Source organism: Pan paniscus, chromosome X (genome assembly GCF_029289425.2).
Source record: "Pan paniscus chromosome X, NHGRI_mPanPan1-v2.0_pri, whole genome shotgun sequence".
Lineage (NCBI taxonomy): Eukaryota > Metazoa > Chordata > Mammalia > Primates > Hominidae > Pan > Pan paniscus.
This window is the reverse complement of record NC_073272.2, coordinates 73,255,129-73,275,638: the sequence shown is the minus strand read 5'-3', so window position 1 is coordinate 73,275,638 and position 20,510 is coordinate 73,255,129. Positions and strand designations below refer to the sequence as shown.

The following is a 20,510-nucleotide window of genomic DNA, read 5'->3' as shown; positions in this document are numbered from 1 at the left end:
CCAGTTAGAATGGTGATTATTAAAAAGTCAGGAAACAACAGATGCTGGAGAGGATGGAGAGTGTAAATTAGTTAAACCATTGTGGAAGACAGTGTGGCAATTGCCCAAGGATCTAGAACCAGAAATACCCTTTGACCCAGCGATCCCATTACTGGGCATATACCCAATGGTTTGTAAATCATTCTCCTATAAAGACACATGCACATGAATGTTTTCTGCAGCACTATTCACAATAGCAAAGACTTGGAACCAACCCAAATGCACATGAATGATACTCTGGATAAAGAAAATGTGGCACATATACACCATGGAATACTATGCAGCCATAAAAAAGAATGAGTTCATGTTCTTTGCAGGGACATGGATCAAGCTGGAAACCATCATTCTCAGCAAACTAACACAGGAATAGAAAATCAAACACTGCATGTTCTCACTCATAAGTGGGAGTTGAACAATGAGAACACATGGACACAGGGAGGGGAACATCACACACCAGGGTCTGTCAGGAGGTGGGGGGCTAGGGGAGGGATAGCATTAGGAGAAATACCTAATGTAGATGACAGGTCGCTGGGTGCACCAATCCACCATGGCATGTGTATACCTAGGTAACAAACCTGCACGTTCTGCACATGTATCCCAAAACTTATAGTGTGTATATATATATGTGTGTGTGTGTGTATATATATATATGTGTGTGTATATATATGTGTGTATATATATGTATATATATAATTATGTTATATATATATAAATATATATTTTTTAAGATATAATGCCTAAGCCCAGGCAAGAAAAGAAAACTAGTTTAATGGGACTTCATAAAAATCAACAATTTTGTGCATCACATGGCACTATTAAGAGAGTGAAAAGACAAACCACAGAACAGTAGAAATTATTTGTAAATTATATATTTGATAAGAGATTAACAAGATTATATAAAAACACCCACAACTAAAGAACAAATAAACAACCTAGAGAGAAAATGGACAAAGGATGTAAACAGACATCTCTTCAAAAAAGACATACAAATGAAAAGACACTAAATATCACTAATCATGAGGGAAATGTATGTCGAAATCACAATGAGACACCATTTTATGCTCACTAGGGTGGCTGTTATAAATGAAATGGAAAATAACACACATTGATGAGGATCTGCATAAATCTGAACTCTTCTGCATTGCTGGTAGGAATGTAAAATGATATCGCTCCCATGGAAAAGATTGTGGTGTACAGAAGCTCTTTAGTTTAATTACATCCCATTTTTCAATTTTGGCTTTTGTTGCACTTGCTTTTGGTATTTTGGTCATGAAGTCTTTGTCCATGCCTATGTCCTGAATGGTATAGCCTAGGTTTTCTTCTAGGGTTTTATGGTTTTGGATCTTACATTTAAATCTTTTAATACATCTGTTGTTAATTTTTGTATAAGGTGTAAGGAAGGGGTCCAGTTTCAGTTTTCTGCATATGGCTAGCCAGTTTTCTCAACACCATTTATTAAATAGGGTATCCTTTCCCTATTGCTTGTTTTTGGCAAGTTTGTCAAAGATCAGGTGATTGTAGGTGTGTGGTGTTATTTCTGAGGCCTCTGTTCTGTTCCATTGGCCTATATATCTGTTTTGGTACCAGTACCAAACTGCTTTGGTTACTGAAGCCTTGTGGTATAGTTTGAAGTCAGATAGTGTGATGCCTCCAGCTTTGTTCTTTTTCCTTAGTATTGTCTTGGCTACATGGGCTCTTTTTGAGTTCTATATGAAATTTAAAGTAGTTTTTTCTAATTCTGTGAAGAAAGTCAATCGTAGCTTGATGGGGATATCATTGAATCTATAAATTACTTTGGGCAGTATGGCTATTTTCACAATATTGATTCTTCTTATCTATGATCATGGAATGTTTTTCCATTTGTTTATGTCCTCTCCCATTTCCTTGAGGAGTGGTTTGTAGCTCTCACTAAAGAGGTCCTTCAGATCCCTTGTAAGTTGTATTCCTAGGTATTTTATTCCCTGTGTAGCAATTGTGAATGGGAGTTCACTCATGATTTGGCTCTCTGTTTGTCTATTATTGGTGTATAGGAATGCTTGTGATTTTTGCACATTGATTTTGTATCCTGAGACTTTGCTGAAGTTGCTTATCAGCTTTAGAAGTTTAACTATCATCAGAGTGAACAGGGAACCTACAGAATGGGAGAAAATTTTTGCAATGTATCAATCGGACAAAGAGCTAATATCCAGAATCTACAAGGAACTTAAACAAATTTGCAAGAAAAAAGCAACCCCATCAAAAAGTGGGCAAAGAATATGAACAGACATTTCTCAAAAGAAGACATTCTTGAAGCCAAGAAACATATGAAAAAAAGCTCGTAATTATTGTTCATTAGAGAAATGCAAATCAAAACCACAATGAGATACCATGTCACTCCAGTTAGAATGGTGATCATTAAAAAGTCAGGAAACAAAAGATGCTGGAGAGGATGTCCAGAAATAGGAACACTTTGACACAGATGTTGGGAGTGTAAATTAGTTCAACCATTGTGGAAGACAATGTGGTGATTCCTCAAGGATCTAGAACTAGAAATACCATTTGACCCAGAAATGCCATTACTGGGTATATACCAAAAGAATTATAAATCATTCTACTACAAAGACACATGCACACGTATGTTTACTGCAGCACTAGTCACTATAGCAAAGACTTAAAACCAACCCAAATGTCCATCAATATTAGACTGGATAAAGAAAATGTGGTACATATACACCATGGAATACTATGCAGTCATAAAAAAAGAATGAGTTCAGTCCTTTGCAGAGACATGGATGAAGCTGGAAACCATCATTCCCAGCAAACTAACACAGGAACAGAAAACCAAACACTGCATGTTCTCACTTATAAGTGGGAGTTGAACAATGAGAACATATGGGCACAGGGAGGGGTACAGCACACACCGGGGCCTGTCGGAGGGTGGGGGTAAAGGGGAAGGATAGCATTAGGACAAATACCTAATGTAGATGATGGGTTCATAGGTGCAGCAAACCACCATGGCACGTGTATAGCTATGTAACACACCTACATGTTCTGCACATGTATCCCAGAACTTAAATATAATAAAAAAAGGGAAGATTTTGGTGGTTCCTCAAAAAGCTAAACAATTGCCATATGACCAGCAATTGTACTCCTAGATATATACCCAAAAGAATTGAAATCAAAGACTCAAACAGGCACTTGTATAGTAATGTTTACTACAGCATTATTCCCAATAGCCAAAAGGTGGAAACAACTCAAGTGTCCATCAATAAATAAGTGGATAGACAAAACTATGACATTTACACAAAATAGAATGCTATTAAGCCATAAAAGGGAATGAAATTCTGAAATATGATATGGATTAACTCCGAAGACTTTATGGTATGTGAAATAAGCTGAATCTAAAAGAAAAAATATGGCATTATTTCACTTACATGAGGTATCTAGAATAGGCAAATTTGTAGAGACAGAAAGTAGATTAGAAGTTAGCAGAGTATGAAGAAAGGAAGAATTGAGAAGTTATTACTTAATGGCTACAGAGTTCCTATTTGGGGTAATGAAAAAAAATTGGAAATAGGTATTGGTAATGGTTCCACAACAGTATAAATGTAACTGAGGGCTCCAAGTCGTGTACTTGAAATGCATATGCATTGAAATACAAAAGAGGCACACTACTGAGTAAAATCCTATCTGCTGGCCCTTACATTTAAACTCTATCTACTGGATTGCAACCTGAATTATAGCAGCAAACAAAAATAAATTTCTTCAGCATGCAATGCCTATGAAATCCAATGCAGAAAACTAAGGAACCCATACAGAACCATGACCCTCTGAAAGCACTCAAAAAGAAAGCAGGCGGATCACCTGAGGTGAGGAGTTCAAGACCAACCTGGGCAACATCGTGAAACCCCATCTCTACCCAAATACAAAAATTAGCCGGGCATGATAGCTGGTGCCTGTAATCCCAGCTACTGGAGAGGCTGAGGCAGAAGAATTGCTTGAACCCAGGAGGCAGACATTGCAGTGAGCTGAGATCATGCCTTTGTATTCCAGCCTGGGTGACTGAGCGAGACTCTGCCTCAACAAAACAAAACAAAACAAAACAAAACAAAACAAAAGGAAAGCACCTGTACACAACATTCACCAGTCAAACCTTCAAGAGGGAAAAAAAACCCTATAAAATAAAAAAGTCCCATCCAAATAATAGCAATTTCAAAATGAGAAACACAAGAACCCCCAGAGCAGAAAAAAAAATCAATGCAATAACTCCAGCAATTCAAAAAGTCAGTGTGTTTACTTATCTAACAATGATTGCACTATGTCCCCAGAAATGGATCCTAAACAGTTTGAAATGTCTGAAATGACATAGAATTCAGAATTGGATGGCAAAGAAATTCGAAGAGATTCAAGAGAAAGTTGAAGTCCAATCCAAGGAAGCCAGTAAAATGATCCAAAAATTGAAAGATGAAATGACCATATTAAAAAAGCACCAAACTGAACTTCTGGAATTGAAAAATTCACTACAGGAATTTCAACATAAAATTAGAAGCATTAAAAAGATTAGATCAAACTCAAGAAAGAGTTTCAGAGATTGAAGACTGGCCTTTTCAATCAAGCCAGTCAGGCAAAAATAAAGAAAACAGAATTATAAAAAAGGAACAAAGTCTCTGAGAAATAGGGAATTATGTAGATAGACCAAACCTATGACACATTAGGACTCCTGAGACAGAAGGAGACAGAGTAAGCAACATGGAAAACATATTTGAGGATACAGTCCATGAACATTTCCCTAATCTTGGTAGAGGTCGACATGCAAATTCAAGAAATTCAGAGAACCTCTCCGTGATACTATACAAGACAATCATCCACAAAACACAAAATCTCTAGGATGCAGCAAAAGCAGCATGAAGAGGAAAGTTTACAGTGCCAAATGCCTACAGTCAAAACTTAGAAGGATCTCAAATTATCAATCTAACATTGCACCTAGAGGAACTAGAAAAACAAAAACAAACTAACAAAGCTAGCAGAAGAAAACAAAAATCAGAGGAGCACTGAAAGGAACTGAGACCCCAAAATCCATACAAAGGGTCAATGAAACCAAAAGTTGATTTTTTGAAGGAATAAACAAGATCTGTAGATTGATAGCTAAATTAACAAAGAAAAATGAGAGATGATCCAAATAAGCACAATGAGAAATGACAAAGGAGACATTACAACCAATCTCACAGGAATATAAAAGATCCTCAGACACTATTATGAACACCTCTATGCATACTAATTAGAAAATCTAGAGGAAATGAATAAATTTCTGCAAACACACAGGCTCTCAAGATTGAATCAGGAAAAAAAAATGGAAACCCTGAACAGAACAATAATACGTTCCAAAATTGAAACAGCAATTAAAAACCTACCAATGAAGAAAAACCCTAAACCAGATGGATTCACAGCTGAATTCGACCAGAAGTACGAAGAAGAGCTAATACCAATCATACTAAAATTATTCCAAAAAATAGAGGAGGAGAGACTCCTCCTTAATTCATCCTATGAAGCCAGCATCATCCTGATACCAAAATATGGCAAAGACACAATGAAAAAAAACTTCAGGCCAATATCCCTGATGAACATAGACACAAAAATCCCCAACAAATACTAGCAATCTGAATCCAGCAGCACATCAAAAAATTAATTCTCCACAATCAAGTAGGCTTTAATCCTAGGATACAAGGTTGGTTCAACATATGCGAATCAATAAATGTGATTCACCACATAAACAGGACAAAAAACAAAGACCATATAATCATGTCAACAGACACAGAAAAAGCCTTTGATAAAACCCAATTTCATTTCATAAAAACCCTTAACAAACTAGCCATCAAAGAAATATATCTCAAAATAGTTAAGAGCCATCTATGGCAAACCCATAGCTAACATCATATAGAACAGGCAAAAGCTGGAACCATTTCCCCAGCCTTTTTGAGAACTGGAACAAGAAAAGGATACTCACTCCCACCACTCCTATTCAACACAGTACTGGAAGTCCTAGACAGAGCAATCAGTCAAGACAAAAAAATAAAAGGCACATAAATAGGTAAAAAAGTGAAACTACCTCTTTTTGCTGTTGGTATTATTCTATACCTAGAAAAACCCAAAAGACTCTGCCAAAAGGCTCCTTGAACTGATTAAAAAAAAAAACTTCAGTAAAGTTTCAGAATGCAAAATCACAATGTTTTGTGATTATTGAAAAAATGATTCTAAAGTTTATATGGAAAAGTAAAAGATCCATAATAGTCAACACAGTATTTAAGGAGAACAAAGAGGACTGATACTACTTGACCTCATGACTTACTATAAAGCTACAGTAATCAAGATAGTGTGGAATTGGTGAAAGAACTGATTAGCTATTCAATGGAACAGAATAGAGAAGGCAGAAATAGACCTCTGACAAAAAGGCAATTCAAGGAAATTGTTGTCTTTTCAACAGATGGTGCTGGTACAAATGGACATCAACATGCAAGGAAAACTGAATGTGTTCACATACCTTACACCTTTCACAAATGCCAAACTCTTAAAATTCCTAGAATATAACATAAAACAAAATCTAGGTGACCTTGGGTTTGGCAATGAATTCTTACATACAACACCAGAAAGCAAGATGCATAAAAGAAAACATTAATAAGGTGAAATTCATTAAAATTAAAATGTTCCACTCTACAAAATATACTATTAAGAGAGTAAAAAGACAAACCACAGGCTGAGAGAAAATATTTGCAAAACACATACTTTGTAGAAAACTGGTATCCAAAGTATACAAATAACTCTTTAACAACTCAACAATAATAACATAAACAACCCAATGAAAAAGTGTGCATAGGCTCCTCAGTCCTCACCCCTCTAGAGTCTCCTCCAGAAATTGGTGAGTGAGGGAATTTGGAGGCCACTAAGCCCTCTTTTCCTTCAGGAACCATCCTGTACCCATGTCATTAAAAAAAGGGGGGTCATAGGCCTGATCAGAAACCTCTTCAAAGAAGATACATAGAAGGAAAATAAGCTTGTAAAAAGCTGCTCAATATCGTATGACTATGCAGAATTAGAAATTAAAACAATAGTGAGATATCACTACCTACATTTTAGAATGGCCAAAATCCACAATACTGACAACACCAAACGTTGATGAAGATGTAGAACAACAGGAAGTCTTATTCATTGCTGGTGGGAATACAAAATGGCACAGCGACTTTGCAAGACAGTTTGGCAGTTTCTTACAAAACTAAACATACTCTTACCACATGATCCAGCAATCATCAAATGAGTTCAAAACTGTCCACTCAAAAACCTGTACTTGAATGTTTATAACAGTCTTATTTATGATTGTGAAACCTTGGAAGTAACCAAGAAACCCTTTAATAGGTGAACAGATAAACTGGCAAATCTCAAAACTGGAATATTATTCAGTGATAAAAAGAAATGAGCTATCAAGCCAGAAAAAGACATGGAGGAACCTTAAATGCATATTGGTAAGTGAAAGAAGCCAATATGAATATATTCTATATAATTTCAACTTATATGACATTCTGGAAAAGGCAAACCTATGGAGACAATAAAAAGTTAGGTGATTGCTCAGGATATGCGGGTGGGATGAAATAGGTGTAGCATAATGGAGTTTTAGGGCAGTGAAACTGCTATTCTGTATGATACTATGATGATGGCTACATATCATTATACACTTGCCAAAATCCATAGGATGTAGAACACAAAGAGTGAAGCCTAATGTAAACCATGGACTTTAGTTAATTATAAGATATCAATATTGGCTCATCAATTGTAACAATTGTACCACACTAACGTAAGATCTCAATAGTAGGGGAAATTGGTATTGGATGAGGGGGTTTATGGAATCTGTGCTTTTTGCTCATTTGTTTTCTGTAAACCTAAAATTGTTTTTAAAAATCTATTAATTAAAAATTGCATATTAAAAAGTGAAGACAAAATAAAGACATTCCTAAATAAAAACTGGGAGTATCTGTGGCCTGCAGACCCAGCTTATGTGAAACACTAAAAGAAGTTCTTAAGGCTGGCATCAAGTGACACCAGATATTAATTTGAAACTGCACACAGAAAAAAAACATTCCAAGAAGCCAAATAAATTCCAAGTAGGATAAACTCAAAGTGAACCATACCAAGATAAAGTATAATTAAACTGTTGAAAGTAAAAAACAAAGAGGGAAATCTTGAAAGCAGTAAGAAAGAAGTGACTTGTTAAGTACAAGAGACTCTCCATAAGATTAACGGTTAATTTCACATCAGAAACCATGAAGGTCAGAGGCAGTGGGATGGCATATAGTATTTAAAGTGCAGAAATTACAAAACAAACAAGCAAACTGTCAACCAAAAATTCTATACTGAGCAAAATTATCCTTCAAAAAAAGAAATGAAGAAATTCCCAGACAACCAAGGGCTGAGGGAGTTCATCACTATTAGGACAGCTTTTTAATAAATTCTAAAAAGAGATCCTTAGGCTGAAATGAAAGGACACTAGACAATAACTTGAGGCATGTGATAAAGAACACTGGTAAAGGTAACTGCACAAATATATTTAAAAGCCAATATTGTATTTTTGGGTTGGAACTCTTTTTCCCGTATGATTAAAAGACAAAATGATAATCATAAATCTGTTAATGGACACACAATATATAACATATAATTTGTGATAACAACAACATAAAAGGGGAGGTATAGATATATATAGCAGTAGAATTTACATACTATTAAAGCTAAGGTGATATTAATTCAAACTAGTGTGTTATAAGTTTAAGATGTTAATTGTAACAACTAAGAAAATAACTTAAAAAGATACAGAAAAGGAAATAAGGTATACAGTACACTAAAAAACTCAATTAAACATAAAATAAATAAGTAATGAAGGAATTGAGGAACAAAAAACATACGACATGGAAAACAAATAGCAAAATAGTGGAAGTCCTTCCTTATGTGTTATGGGCTGAATTATATTCCCTCAAAATTCATACAATGAAATCACAACTCCCAGTATCTCAGAATGTGAGTAAGCAATGTTTCAAAGAAAACTGAGGGCAGTAAATGCCTACATTAAGAAAGAAGAATGATCTCAAATCAATAACCTAAATTTAGACCTTATGGAACTAAAAAGAGCAAACTAAACCCAAACATAGCAGAAAAAAGGAAAAAATAGAGTGGAGAGAAATGAAATACAGAATAGAACAACAGAAAAAATGAACAAGACCAAAAGTTTTTTCTTTGAAAAGAAATTTGACAAACTTTCAGCTACAAGGATTAAGAAAAAAAAGAAGACTGAGATGACTAGAATCAGAAATGAAAATAGGGACATTACATATTACTCTTACAGTAATTTAGAAAAAAATTAGAAGTGAATACTAAAAATAATTGTAGGCCTACAACCTAGACGAAATGAACAAACTCCTAGAATTGACTCAAGTAGAAATAGAAAATCTGAATAGACCTATAACAAGTAAATATTGAATGTGTAATCAAAAACCTACCAAGAAAAAAAACTCAAGATCAGATAGTGTCACTGTTATGCCCAAAAGAAAGGAAATTCTCCCAAATGTTTAAAAGAAGAATACCAATCCTTCTTAAACTTTTGTAAAATACAGAAAAGAGGGAAACACTTTTTAACTTCCTGAGGGGAAGGAAAATGAGAAATGACTGCTTAATGGATATGAGATTTTCCTTGCAGGTGATAAAAGATTTCTGAAACTAGATAGTGGATGGTTGCATAACACTGTCAATGTAGTTAATGCCACTGAATTATCCACTTTAAAGTGGTTAAAAATGCAAATTTTATGTCATGTGTATTTTTCCACAAAAAACATTATGCTCAGTTTTAAAAGCCATGAAAGAGTACATATCATATAAAATGTTCAAAAATGCAAACATAAGAGAGAAAGTAGATCAGTGGTTGTATAGGGCTGGGAGGATTGGAGGGAAATTGGGAGTGACAAAAAGTGATCACAAGGTTTACTCTTAGGATGATGGAAATGTTCTAAAATTAGATTATGGTGATAGTTACACAACTCTGTAAGTACATTAATATTCAATGAATTGTTCTCTTAATATGAGTTAACTTTATGTTCTGTAAATTATTTCCCAATAAATTATTTTTTAAACCAGATGGCTGACCCTCAAGCTGACCAGAAAAGTATCAAAGTTAGCTTAATACCAATCACTGTACTTCTGCAGAGCAGATACAATCCTACATTCAATACAATTAGCCAGTAAAGCTAACAAAAAAGGAAGCAAACTTATCAGCTTTTAGTATTAATATGCCATAAACATCATTTTCTTATATATGGCTCAAATGACTCAAGGTTGACACATAAATTAAAAGGTTCAAAGACAGTAAGGAAAAGGCAGTCTATGACCAAGTTATAATACTCTATGCACTCACTTTATGCATGTTGTCTTTGCCCAAGAGCACAAAACGTATTTTATGAAAGGCCTAAATTATACATAGATTACACATAATTTGCTTAATTCTTGGCAGAACTATTTGTCTCTCATTGCAAAGACTGATTTTCTTTTCCAAATGGCATAATGTATGGATGGGGCATTTGTTTCTATCATATGCTTTTCCTTCTTTTTATAATTAGCTACAAAAACACAGAATCAAACAGGACAGTGAATTATAACCTCTATCTCCTAAAACATCATATTTATGTCATGAGTCAGAAAGTAGTCCTTTCCTCTGACCATCTCTCTCAATTTAATGAGTATCAAAGCAAAAAAGGAAAGGATAAAAGTAATTTCAAATTTTGAGTCATAGCATGACTGGGGCTGAAATTGACTATGATATCACAGTTGGTTCAGTGGTAGATAGAAGAACAAGTAAATGAAAAGCCTCATTTAATGTATCATGTAGCTGTGAAATCGCACCAGAGTCAAGAGAGATTAGGGGGAACTCAAGGCACTCTGACCTGTATTTCTTTATCACCTAATTTGCTAGAGAAAATTCTCATGAATTATACTGCCAAAAAATTATAAGGCAGACTATCTACATAAAAATTCTTTTGCTGGAAATATTTTCAATAATTGGCTAATATAGCATCTTCATTATTATTTCCATTTTATTTTGTGAGCAAACAGAGATATGACTTCCATAAAGCTAGATACCCAATTACAGATGGCTAGAGCAAGGTGTCAAACAACAGCCCATAGGCCAGATCTGGCTTGCTGCCTGTTTTTGTAAATAAAGTTTTATGAGAACACAGTAATGCTCACTCATTTACATATGCTTATGGCTGTTTACATGTGACAATGCCACAGTTGAGCGGTTGCAACAGAGACCTCTGGCTCACAAAGGCTAAAATATTTACTATTTGGTTCTTTAAGAAAAAGTTTTCTATCCACTGCTAAAGAATTAAAATTCAGTGGGCTGTTTATTATACAACTTACGCAAACATTTCTGGTCTCAGGACTAGTCAATTTGATGTAAGAAACATGATGTAGTCAAGAGGATGCAGTATTAAAGACAAAAACAAAAACAAAATAAAGCAAGGATTATTTTTGTGGCTGTGTTATTTGCCATGTGATTCTGAGAAAGTCACTTCACCCTCTGGATTTATGTCCACACCTGTAAAATAAGGGATTTGAACTATATGAATGTGAATCATACTTCCAATTAAACTATTATAGTCTATTCAACTTATTTTACATATTAGAAAATCAGTAGTGAATGTATAAAAATTCTTAATTATATTTTATATTTCTTCATGTAGACAAAAATCTTTGAGTTGCTTTAAATTTCATCATAAAACCATGTTAAAAGTAACTAGTAGTGTCCTGATTTTATAGGTGAGAAAACTTGAGGCTACAGAAAGAACAGTGACTTGCACAAGGTTACCAGCATGTTCTTAATGTTTTGCTGTCTAGTATAGTGTTGACAACATGGCACATACAAAATCAGAGGCCGTGAACTATAATGCTTACAGAGCAAGGCAGATAATGTAAACTATGGGTGGTTTCTAAGATGAACCAGAGAATGTATGTTCTACTTAAAGGAAGCAGCCACTACTCAGAGCCAACTGCTGACATATAGCCATGTGGGCCCGGTATTGCCAGATCTTTAGATTTTACAAGAGGCTGTATATCATGAATTTTATTTTAAATATTACAATGTTTAAATGTTGGCAAACTGATTAAAATGTTTAAAAACAGAGTGGGCTGGATTTGGCTCATGGATGACAATTTGCAAATCTATATTAAATAATTTTTTTAAATTGACAGATCTGCGAACCAGAATATACTGATGCCTCAACTTCACTATGAGCTTTTAATTATCCAAAGTAATGGAGGATAGGAGAGATCACAGCATCAGTATTATCTTAGTTTCCATTGAATATTCTATTCAAAGTATTGATAGTAAAATCAAATGACTGAAAAAAAATGTTTCTCCTTATTTCAGGCCTTCCGGTGAAGGTATTAACAAATAGACAAAGTGTAAACAGGTCATCAGAAAAAGGGATAGTCCTGGATAATACAGAAACAAACAAACAAAAAAATCTGTTCTTAAGTAACTGAGATTAGCTGTATTTACATGATGGGAAATTCAAACATGATTATTTCATACTGAGGCTTTTAAAATAATAGGGATGGGTAGGAGTTATTGATTGTGACTTTTAAAAGTAAGATATGACAATTAAGAAAAGGAATTTATGCTGTCAGCTTTTTTTTATTTATAGAAAACCATTTGAGAATACTGTACCTGCTTTGACAAACAATAGACTAAGCAATATTTAAAGTGAAGCTCTGACCTACTTGTGATTACCAACAGACTAAAATGCTTAACTTTTCCATTCAAAGAGTCATAGAGTTGGCAATATTTCATTATTTGTCTTTTTGAAGTAAACATTAAACCAGGCAGGAAAAGAATGGAGATAAAAAAATAATGAGTACTTCTTGGGAATATTTTTGGCTTTAATGAAATAACTGCACCACTAATTCTTCTTCCACGAGGCACTATAATTTTGAATCTGATTTCATTGGCTACTTATTATTTAAAAGTTTAAATGAAATCATTCATACAGTACTAGGAAAAACACTTTAGGTAAAATGAATTAATTTTCCTCATTGGCTTCAATTAAAATATTTTAAAGGCATCTTCCCACCAGAGGAAAAAATTTACAAAAACTAATGTGAAATTTTAAAGAAGACAAGATTAAGACAGTACTCTTAAATCCATGACATAAGTAGTAATGCTATGCTAGCATGTTATTGTAACATGTTTAAAACTAAGGATTTGCCCTGCAAACTTTGTAGGTTACTCTCACTTTTGCCTTTCTTCAGATCAGAAGCTCTCCTTCATACCTATAACTTGGAAATACCTTAAGTCACAGCATCAGGTATTTTAAAAAGAATAAGTAGCCCACTTACATTTATAATTACTTAATATTTAACTTATACTGCTTTTATGTGAAATGATGGGAACCCATATTAAATGGTAAAGTGTTGACAAAAGTTGGACAAATAACAATGTGCCTGTCCCCAAGTCTCCTTATCTCTAAAATAAAGATAGCATTGTTACAAGAATTAACTAAATTGTGTAAAGTACTTGAAAAGAGTTCATAGCACATAGTAAGTTTTCCATAAATGTTAGTTATTATTATTATTATACAATAAAACAGTTACTCACTCTTTTGTTGAGACAAATAACAGGCCATAGGCTGCAACCCAGTGTGCAACAGCAGCAGAGACAACCACACAGCAGCCATTTCACATTGACCGGGAGAGCCTTTTTCAAACATGCATTCACACGGCCAATGCTGGTTTTAAATTCTTCTGGGGCCACCTACAAGAGGGTACAATCTTTAACAGTTTGTGGGCAGCTTTTCACTGTTTATCTCTAAATCTAAGAAAAACATTTATTACAAATAATTTAAGGAATCACAAATATCTAAATAGATATATTCCCCATAAATATGTTCACGCACTCTAGGATGACGTTGAAAAGCACAACAATATAATTTCAAGTTCATAGAATTTAGCCTGATGTTGAAAAACAATCTTCTGAAATGACCACCAATAAAATGACTGCAATAAAATTGACGGAAAAGGATAACTTTCAAGCCTTTTTCTTACCAAATATTCTCATTATCAAGGCAGTATAATTGATAGTCTCTAGTCATTCTGAGTAAAAGCTGGGTAAGACTAGAAGCATAACACAACAATAAAAAACCCAAATACTACTAGAGAAAATGCAATTAAAATTAGACCTTGGCAATACTCCTGGATTACTTTGAAAAAAGGCAACTCTCAAACCCTTATTCCCTGGCAAATTTGCAATATAACAATTTTAACATTAGCCACTGTTAGTTACACTAACAAAAGACAATGCCTAGTGATTGCATTCAGAACAGCCTGTTAATATTCAGTATAAAATGGATTCATAACTGCGGTAAACTTTCAAAGTTGAAAGGTCTTTAAATACACAAGTTTAATATTTCTAGTTACTACCTCCATTCTTGGAAGTGGCTGCTTGTGCTTCTCTGTAAACAAGGACAAAGTCAGTTCAAAGGCATGCACATGACTGGAATAATTAGATTTATACCAAAAATTCTGCTTGAATGTTATACAATTCAAACGTATACTAAAAATAGTTTGCTTTCAGTGAAATCACATTTCTAGATTACAAAAATGATTCCCTTTCATTTAGAAAGCTGTCAGACTATAAAGTTTATGAAAGAACTTTTAGCATCTGGCTATAAAAGCAAAAATTAGGCAATGGTTAGGAAAAGTAAGGTATTATAAAATAAAAACCGCATTAGCAGGTTAGGAATCAAAAATATAGAGCTTTACTACTACTATTCCAAATAAAAATTGTACTCGAGGAATCAATTTATTACATTTTTGTCTCTTAATAGAGATGTCTTAGAATCAACACTACAAAACATATACCTATTAGCAAATGTTATAAAAATACATGATCACATAATTCAGCACTAAAGTAAGCTAAACATTACGTATATAAGCTTTATTAGAAGTTTTATTAGAATTGTTCATGTCACTCAATAAGGTTAATTGCTTAGCCCATGAATCTGATTTTCTTACTAATATGTTAAACAATAGTTGTGAAATTATAAGGCTCAAAACTGTGTTTACACAGAGCAAGTAAACTAATTTCATTCTCCATCTAGACTGTCAGCAGCATGATGTAAAGACAATCACTGGGTGCAAAGAATTCCAATTAAATGGCAAAATTTCTAAGTAAATATGAAAACAAATTCACACAGCCTTGCCTTATAATTGAAATTAGAAAACACTAACAAACTTAGTGCACAAGAGTGCACTAAGCACATTAAACTAAGACAAACTAAAAACACTGAAAAACAGATCGAGAGACTTGAATTATAGTTACTTATTAGCTATGAAAAATCCTAGGCAAATTCATTTAATTTTTCTGAGTTTCAGTTTCCCACCGATAAAATGAGAATAATAATCTTTGTTTTATATACTTCACAGAAAATGTAAATTAATCCTTGGAAGTAACCTCCTGCCTGAAATGCTTTGAAAAAGAAAGTCCATAAATCATGTCTCTGAGAAGGTTTGGAGAAAGAAAAGAAACAGCTCTCTTCTGCATGAAGTCTCACCTGAAGGCAATGGGTTTACTCAAGTAACTATTAATATTCCATAGTTTTCCTATATACTACATTATAAACAAAAGGATAATTTGTTTATAATCTGCTGCATGTTAAATGCAGATTCAATGCTCTTTAATTCTTCAGCAAAAAAAAAAAAAGAAAAATCAAGCTCTTCTTTCTAAAAACAAGGTACCAAGTTTCTATCTTAAGATTTACCTCTCCAACAGCAATATTCAACTTCTTTTCTCCTAGGGAATCATTGGGCAACCAAATAGAAGTTAAAATAAAGAAAAAATATGTACATATTTAGCTTTAATCTGTAATATTACATTACTGTCAACTCTCTTTAAATTATGTATCCAGAATAGCTAACATATTTTTAAATAAGGTAAATTTTGATATAAACTCATGCAAATCATAAAATTATTAAATCTGTCCATTTACAAATTTAAATGCTTATAATTGGAATTTACATTTTTATTTAAAAAGTAAGTACAAACACAGATGGAAAAAAAATAAAACCAAAAGGTGCAGAAATGAGTCAGTCCAAAAGAAAAAAAATTGTTTATAAGGAGCCTTAGAAAAGAAAGCTCCACTTCTACCAGGGATGAAATAGTGTTAGAAGACTGAGGGAGACAAAAGCTAGAGAATAAAAGAGGGAAGAGAAAATGGCTTTTTATTTCAAACATTGTGAATAAAATAAATTGTATGTTGAGGTATATAAAATTTGTTATAAAATTTGCCTTTTATTATATGCTTCTGGAATTGAAAACAAAAACATTACCTAAAAATGTGGTCATTTTCCTTCTTTCCTGCCAACACTTTCTTCTTTTTAACATATAATGGTCTCAATTTCTATTTTCTTACCATAGACGAATTAAAAACTAAAATATTCAAGTTACTAAAAATGAGAATTCAAATTTTTTTTGAGGTCATAAGACAAATATATTGAAAAGAAAAGCTTTTACTAGAGTTTCAAACAATAAACTAAAATCTGCATTTTGACTTTAAAAGGAGACCAGGATTGTCTTTGAAAGAAATCTGTATTTGAGCAACAGTAAAAGTCATAAAACAGAGCTAAAGACGTAAGAAGTGAGAATTAGTAAACTCAATTTTAAACAACGTGAAAGAAATGTTTAGTTAACTGTGTAGAATCAGAGTTAACATTTTACTCATTTACTTTCATATAATTGAGTGTCTCTAGCAATGAAGGTTAGACAGCAGAAGACCCTTACTTTCTAGCTGAACAGTAGGTTGTAAAGAAACATTTCATTTCTTTTGGCTTTCTTGGAATGAAAAAAGAAAACCACACCATAAAGGTGGGGTAAAGGGTCATAATATTTTATAACAGGATGCAAGAGACTCTGTAAACAGAAGAAACTCTAAGCAAACCCCAGCAGGACTGATCTGCCTTCTTCAATCATGGGGAACACAACCCTATCAATCAGCTGTCATACTGTATCACAATAGTAAAGGTCGGTTTTTATTGCTTACAATCCCCAAACACTGCACACTAGTCTCCCCATAACACAGTTTAATTGTTTCAAGCTGAGGGCCAAAAGCTTTACTTTCTTTTCTAAATTTCTGTGGTTCTTTCCCTTTCTGGTCACTAGAATCTGTGTGTATACATCTGTTCGATATGAAATAGGGAAAACAATCTTTTCTGCACTTAATATAAAAGGTCATCTTTTTGTTTGCATTAAAAGCATTAACACATAAGAAGCAAAAAATTAATATTGAGCTACAGAGCTTGTCAAAATGTTTTTTTTAGGTTTTCAGACTTCCCTCTGCAATTTTGCTTAGCTCAGGCATCAGGCAGGCATAAAAGCTATTTAGAATCACATTCATATTGGAAGACTGATTTCGTAAAAGGTAGATTTTTTTTCTACTTTAGCTATCACAGTTATTCATTTTAAAATATTTTAATGTAAGAGCTGTTAAGTCTGGAATTTAGACCTTTTTTTCTTTTATTTTTTTCCTCAGATATACATTAATTATGTTTGCCTTTTCTCTCCAGTTATCTGAGAAGCATTTTGATAATGCAAAGGAACCTAAACAAATGAAAGTGCCTGTTGGAGAAAAATTATCTCATTAATGAGAAAATGAATAAAGCTAATGTTACCACCATGTGACTTTTAAATCAGATCTTCAGAATTCCTTTTAGTGTTTTTCCCATCACCAAACACATGCTAAGAAAAATATCACAGTTATAATTTATGCCTTATCCAACACATGATAGATTTTGTACACTATACATAATGTACACTTAAATAAATACTCAAGTCATTATGACAATGTGCTACAAAAACAATCACTTGAAAAGAATGGATATATTTATGAGCAGCTCATATCCAGATAATTTAGGTTGTGTGAGTGCATACCAAAAGCAGCTTATTATTCTTACTCCTCTAGTTTAAAACAGTCTACTACCTTTGGGGCCACTGGAATTTTTAGTTTCAGAAGGCTTGTAAAGAAATGAGAAGGTGTGAAAAGATATTCTGAAGATTCCTTGAGCATATAAAATTGGCCAATTTTGAAAATGGATAATTTGTATGCCTGGGAATTTTATACACTGACATATTTTTTTGATTATTCATTTCTAGAATTTCTTGGACCTGTATTTCAAAGCCAATGGTAAAGTTGGATATAACTACACCTACAACACATGCAGCAGCATCAAAGGAAACATGAAGAATAAGTTTTTTACTGAAGTTCTTATAATTCACATTCTCTTTAATTTTAATAATGAATTTGCCATCTTTCTACAAAAATACACTATTATTCAAGATATATTTCCATAGCTACTTTATTCATTTGAAAAAACATTTATGATTAATTCATATAAAACAAATCTAAGTATAGGCTGCCGCTTCAATTGGTAAATTACTCCAATTGATCAGGATAGGAAGGTAGAACGTACTAAAGAGTGAGCCAAAATCTCACACCAAAGGGTTCTTTGTGTCCTAAAATGTTAAATGGCCGCATATTCTCTAAGGCTAACTTAGCCAGGATCTATGATCACCTGTTTAGTATTCTGTGGAATGATTTGATATTATACCTCAGGAGAGACAGAAAAGGTCAACAGTCAACAGAACAAATTAGTGGTGAGGCCAGAGAATAATAATGTATTCTCTTAGAATTAGATGAAGAAAATTTGCAAAAGCAATGAAAAATTGAAAGCCAGTGAGTAGAATGAAAAGCAACCAGGGTGAAACTACAATACAATGATGAAGAATAGTCAACTGCAACTACAAACTAACATTGGGAAGCTAATAAGTACATGACAAAATACTAGGAATTTTATATATGCTGTCTCATTTAGCTCTTAAAAAGTGAGGTAACTATCAGCATCATCTCTATTTTTCACATAAGAACAGGCTCAGAGAAGTGACTTGCCCAAGGCCACACAGTAAGTGACATAACCTGGATTCCAACCCAGATTTGACTGCGAAGCTTGTTTAACTACTATATTCTGTCTCAAGCTACCTCCAATTTTTCAAGGGGAAAATGAGGCAAATAAAGTGTAACATACCTTGCAGGGTTAAATTAAACAGAATTTCTTATGATTTCAAAGATATTCCTTGAAAAAAGAAATAGGTCTGCTGTCTACCCTGCAAAGAGGCTGGGGGGGAAGATTGTGATTAGGCCAAAAGGAAAAAGAGTACATAGTTGGAAAATCCATGACAGAAAGAAGCAAATATCAGTAGAAGCATCTTATCTGGTTTTCAAAGAGTTTAGAACAAGGGACAGTGAATTAAGAAAAAATTAAAGTTCAAAAGGTAATATAGTCACATGGTTTAAAAATGAAAGCAATACTAAAAGATATCAGAAAAGTCTCATCCTTACCCTTGCCTCTATCCATCACATTCCTCTTCTCCCATCAAAGGTAATAACTTTTATTAGTTTCATGTGTATCTCTCTAGAATTTCTTTATGTAAAAATACATTTATTAATGGGCTTATTTCTCCAATTTATTATACATACTAAACACAGTGATTTTCATTTTGCTTTTCTCACCAACAATATGAGAATAATTGACACTACAATAGAATAAAAAGCCTGTTAGATAATGAGATAATTTTAAAATATGACCAAAATCTATACTGACAAATACCATTATTCTAGTACTAAAATTAAATATATTGAATTTAAAGGCTCCAAAATACAAAAAGTTAACTTCCTTTAACCCCTAATCATCTTTTTAGCTATCCAAGCATTCAACTATTAACCATTTGGCAATGACTGAGTATTCTGTAATATAATGGTTTTTCTCTCCTGTTCTACACTTCCTCAAATAACAAACATATGTAAATAACTTTTTGCCTTAGGCAGAGCCTTCTCCTTTGGGCACAGAAAGTTCACATTATTGTCATAAGATGATCTTCCAAATATAGTTTCTTTTTAAAAATTGTATATATTTAAGGTGTACAACATGATGTTTTGATGTACATATACACAGTAAAATAATTATTAGTCAAACACATTAGCATATCCATCTCCTCACAGTCACCTTTTTGTTATTTTGTGATAACACCTGAAATCTACTCTCAGCAAATTTCCAGTATATAATACAATATTATCAATTATAGTAATCAGCCTGTGCATTAGGTCTTTAAATTTATAGTTTTGAATCCTAGTAAATCTTTGAATTTACTAGGAAATACTACTCAATGTAGAGGAACCAGGGAATAGAAAGGTATGAATTTATTACAGTGAGTCCAATCTTACCAACTCCAACTATCTAAAAGTCAGAAAAACATCTAATCAAAAATTTAATTATTTTCATGTATAACAAATCATACCATATGGTACTTTAAAAATTAATAGAGTGATACAGTTAAAAAAATAACTTTAACTCTAAAA

General features: G+C 33.2%; 1 protein-coding gene across 4 annotated transcripts in view; it reads right to left on the bottom strand.

The window, feature by feature from the left end:
* Positions 1–20,510, bottom strand: part of CHIC1 (cysteine rich hydrophobic domain 1) — a 115,991-nt gene that overhangs the window by 78,136 nt on the left and 17,345 nt on the right. For all 4 annotated transcript variants that reach the window (XR_004668934.3, XM_034950613.3, XM_003824385.5 and 1 more), the window contains exon 3: positions 13,703–13,858. Coding sequence is in view for 3 of the 4 variants with exons in the window: in XM_034950613.3 (XP_034806504.1) it covers positions 13,703–13,858 (156 nt within the window). In the remaining variant the exon portion in view is untranslated. The remainder of the gene's footprint in view (positions 1–13,702; positions 13,859–20,510) is intronic.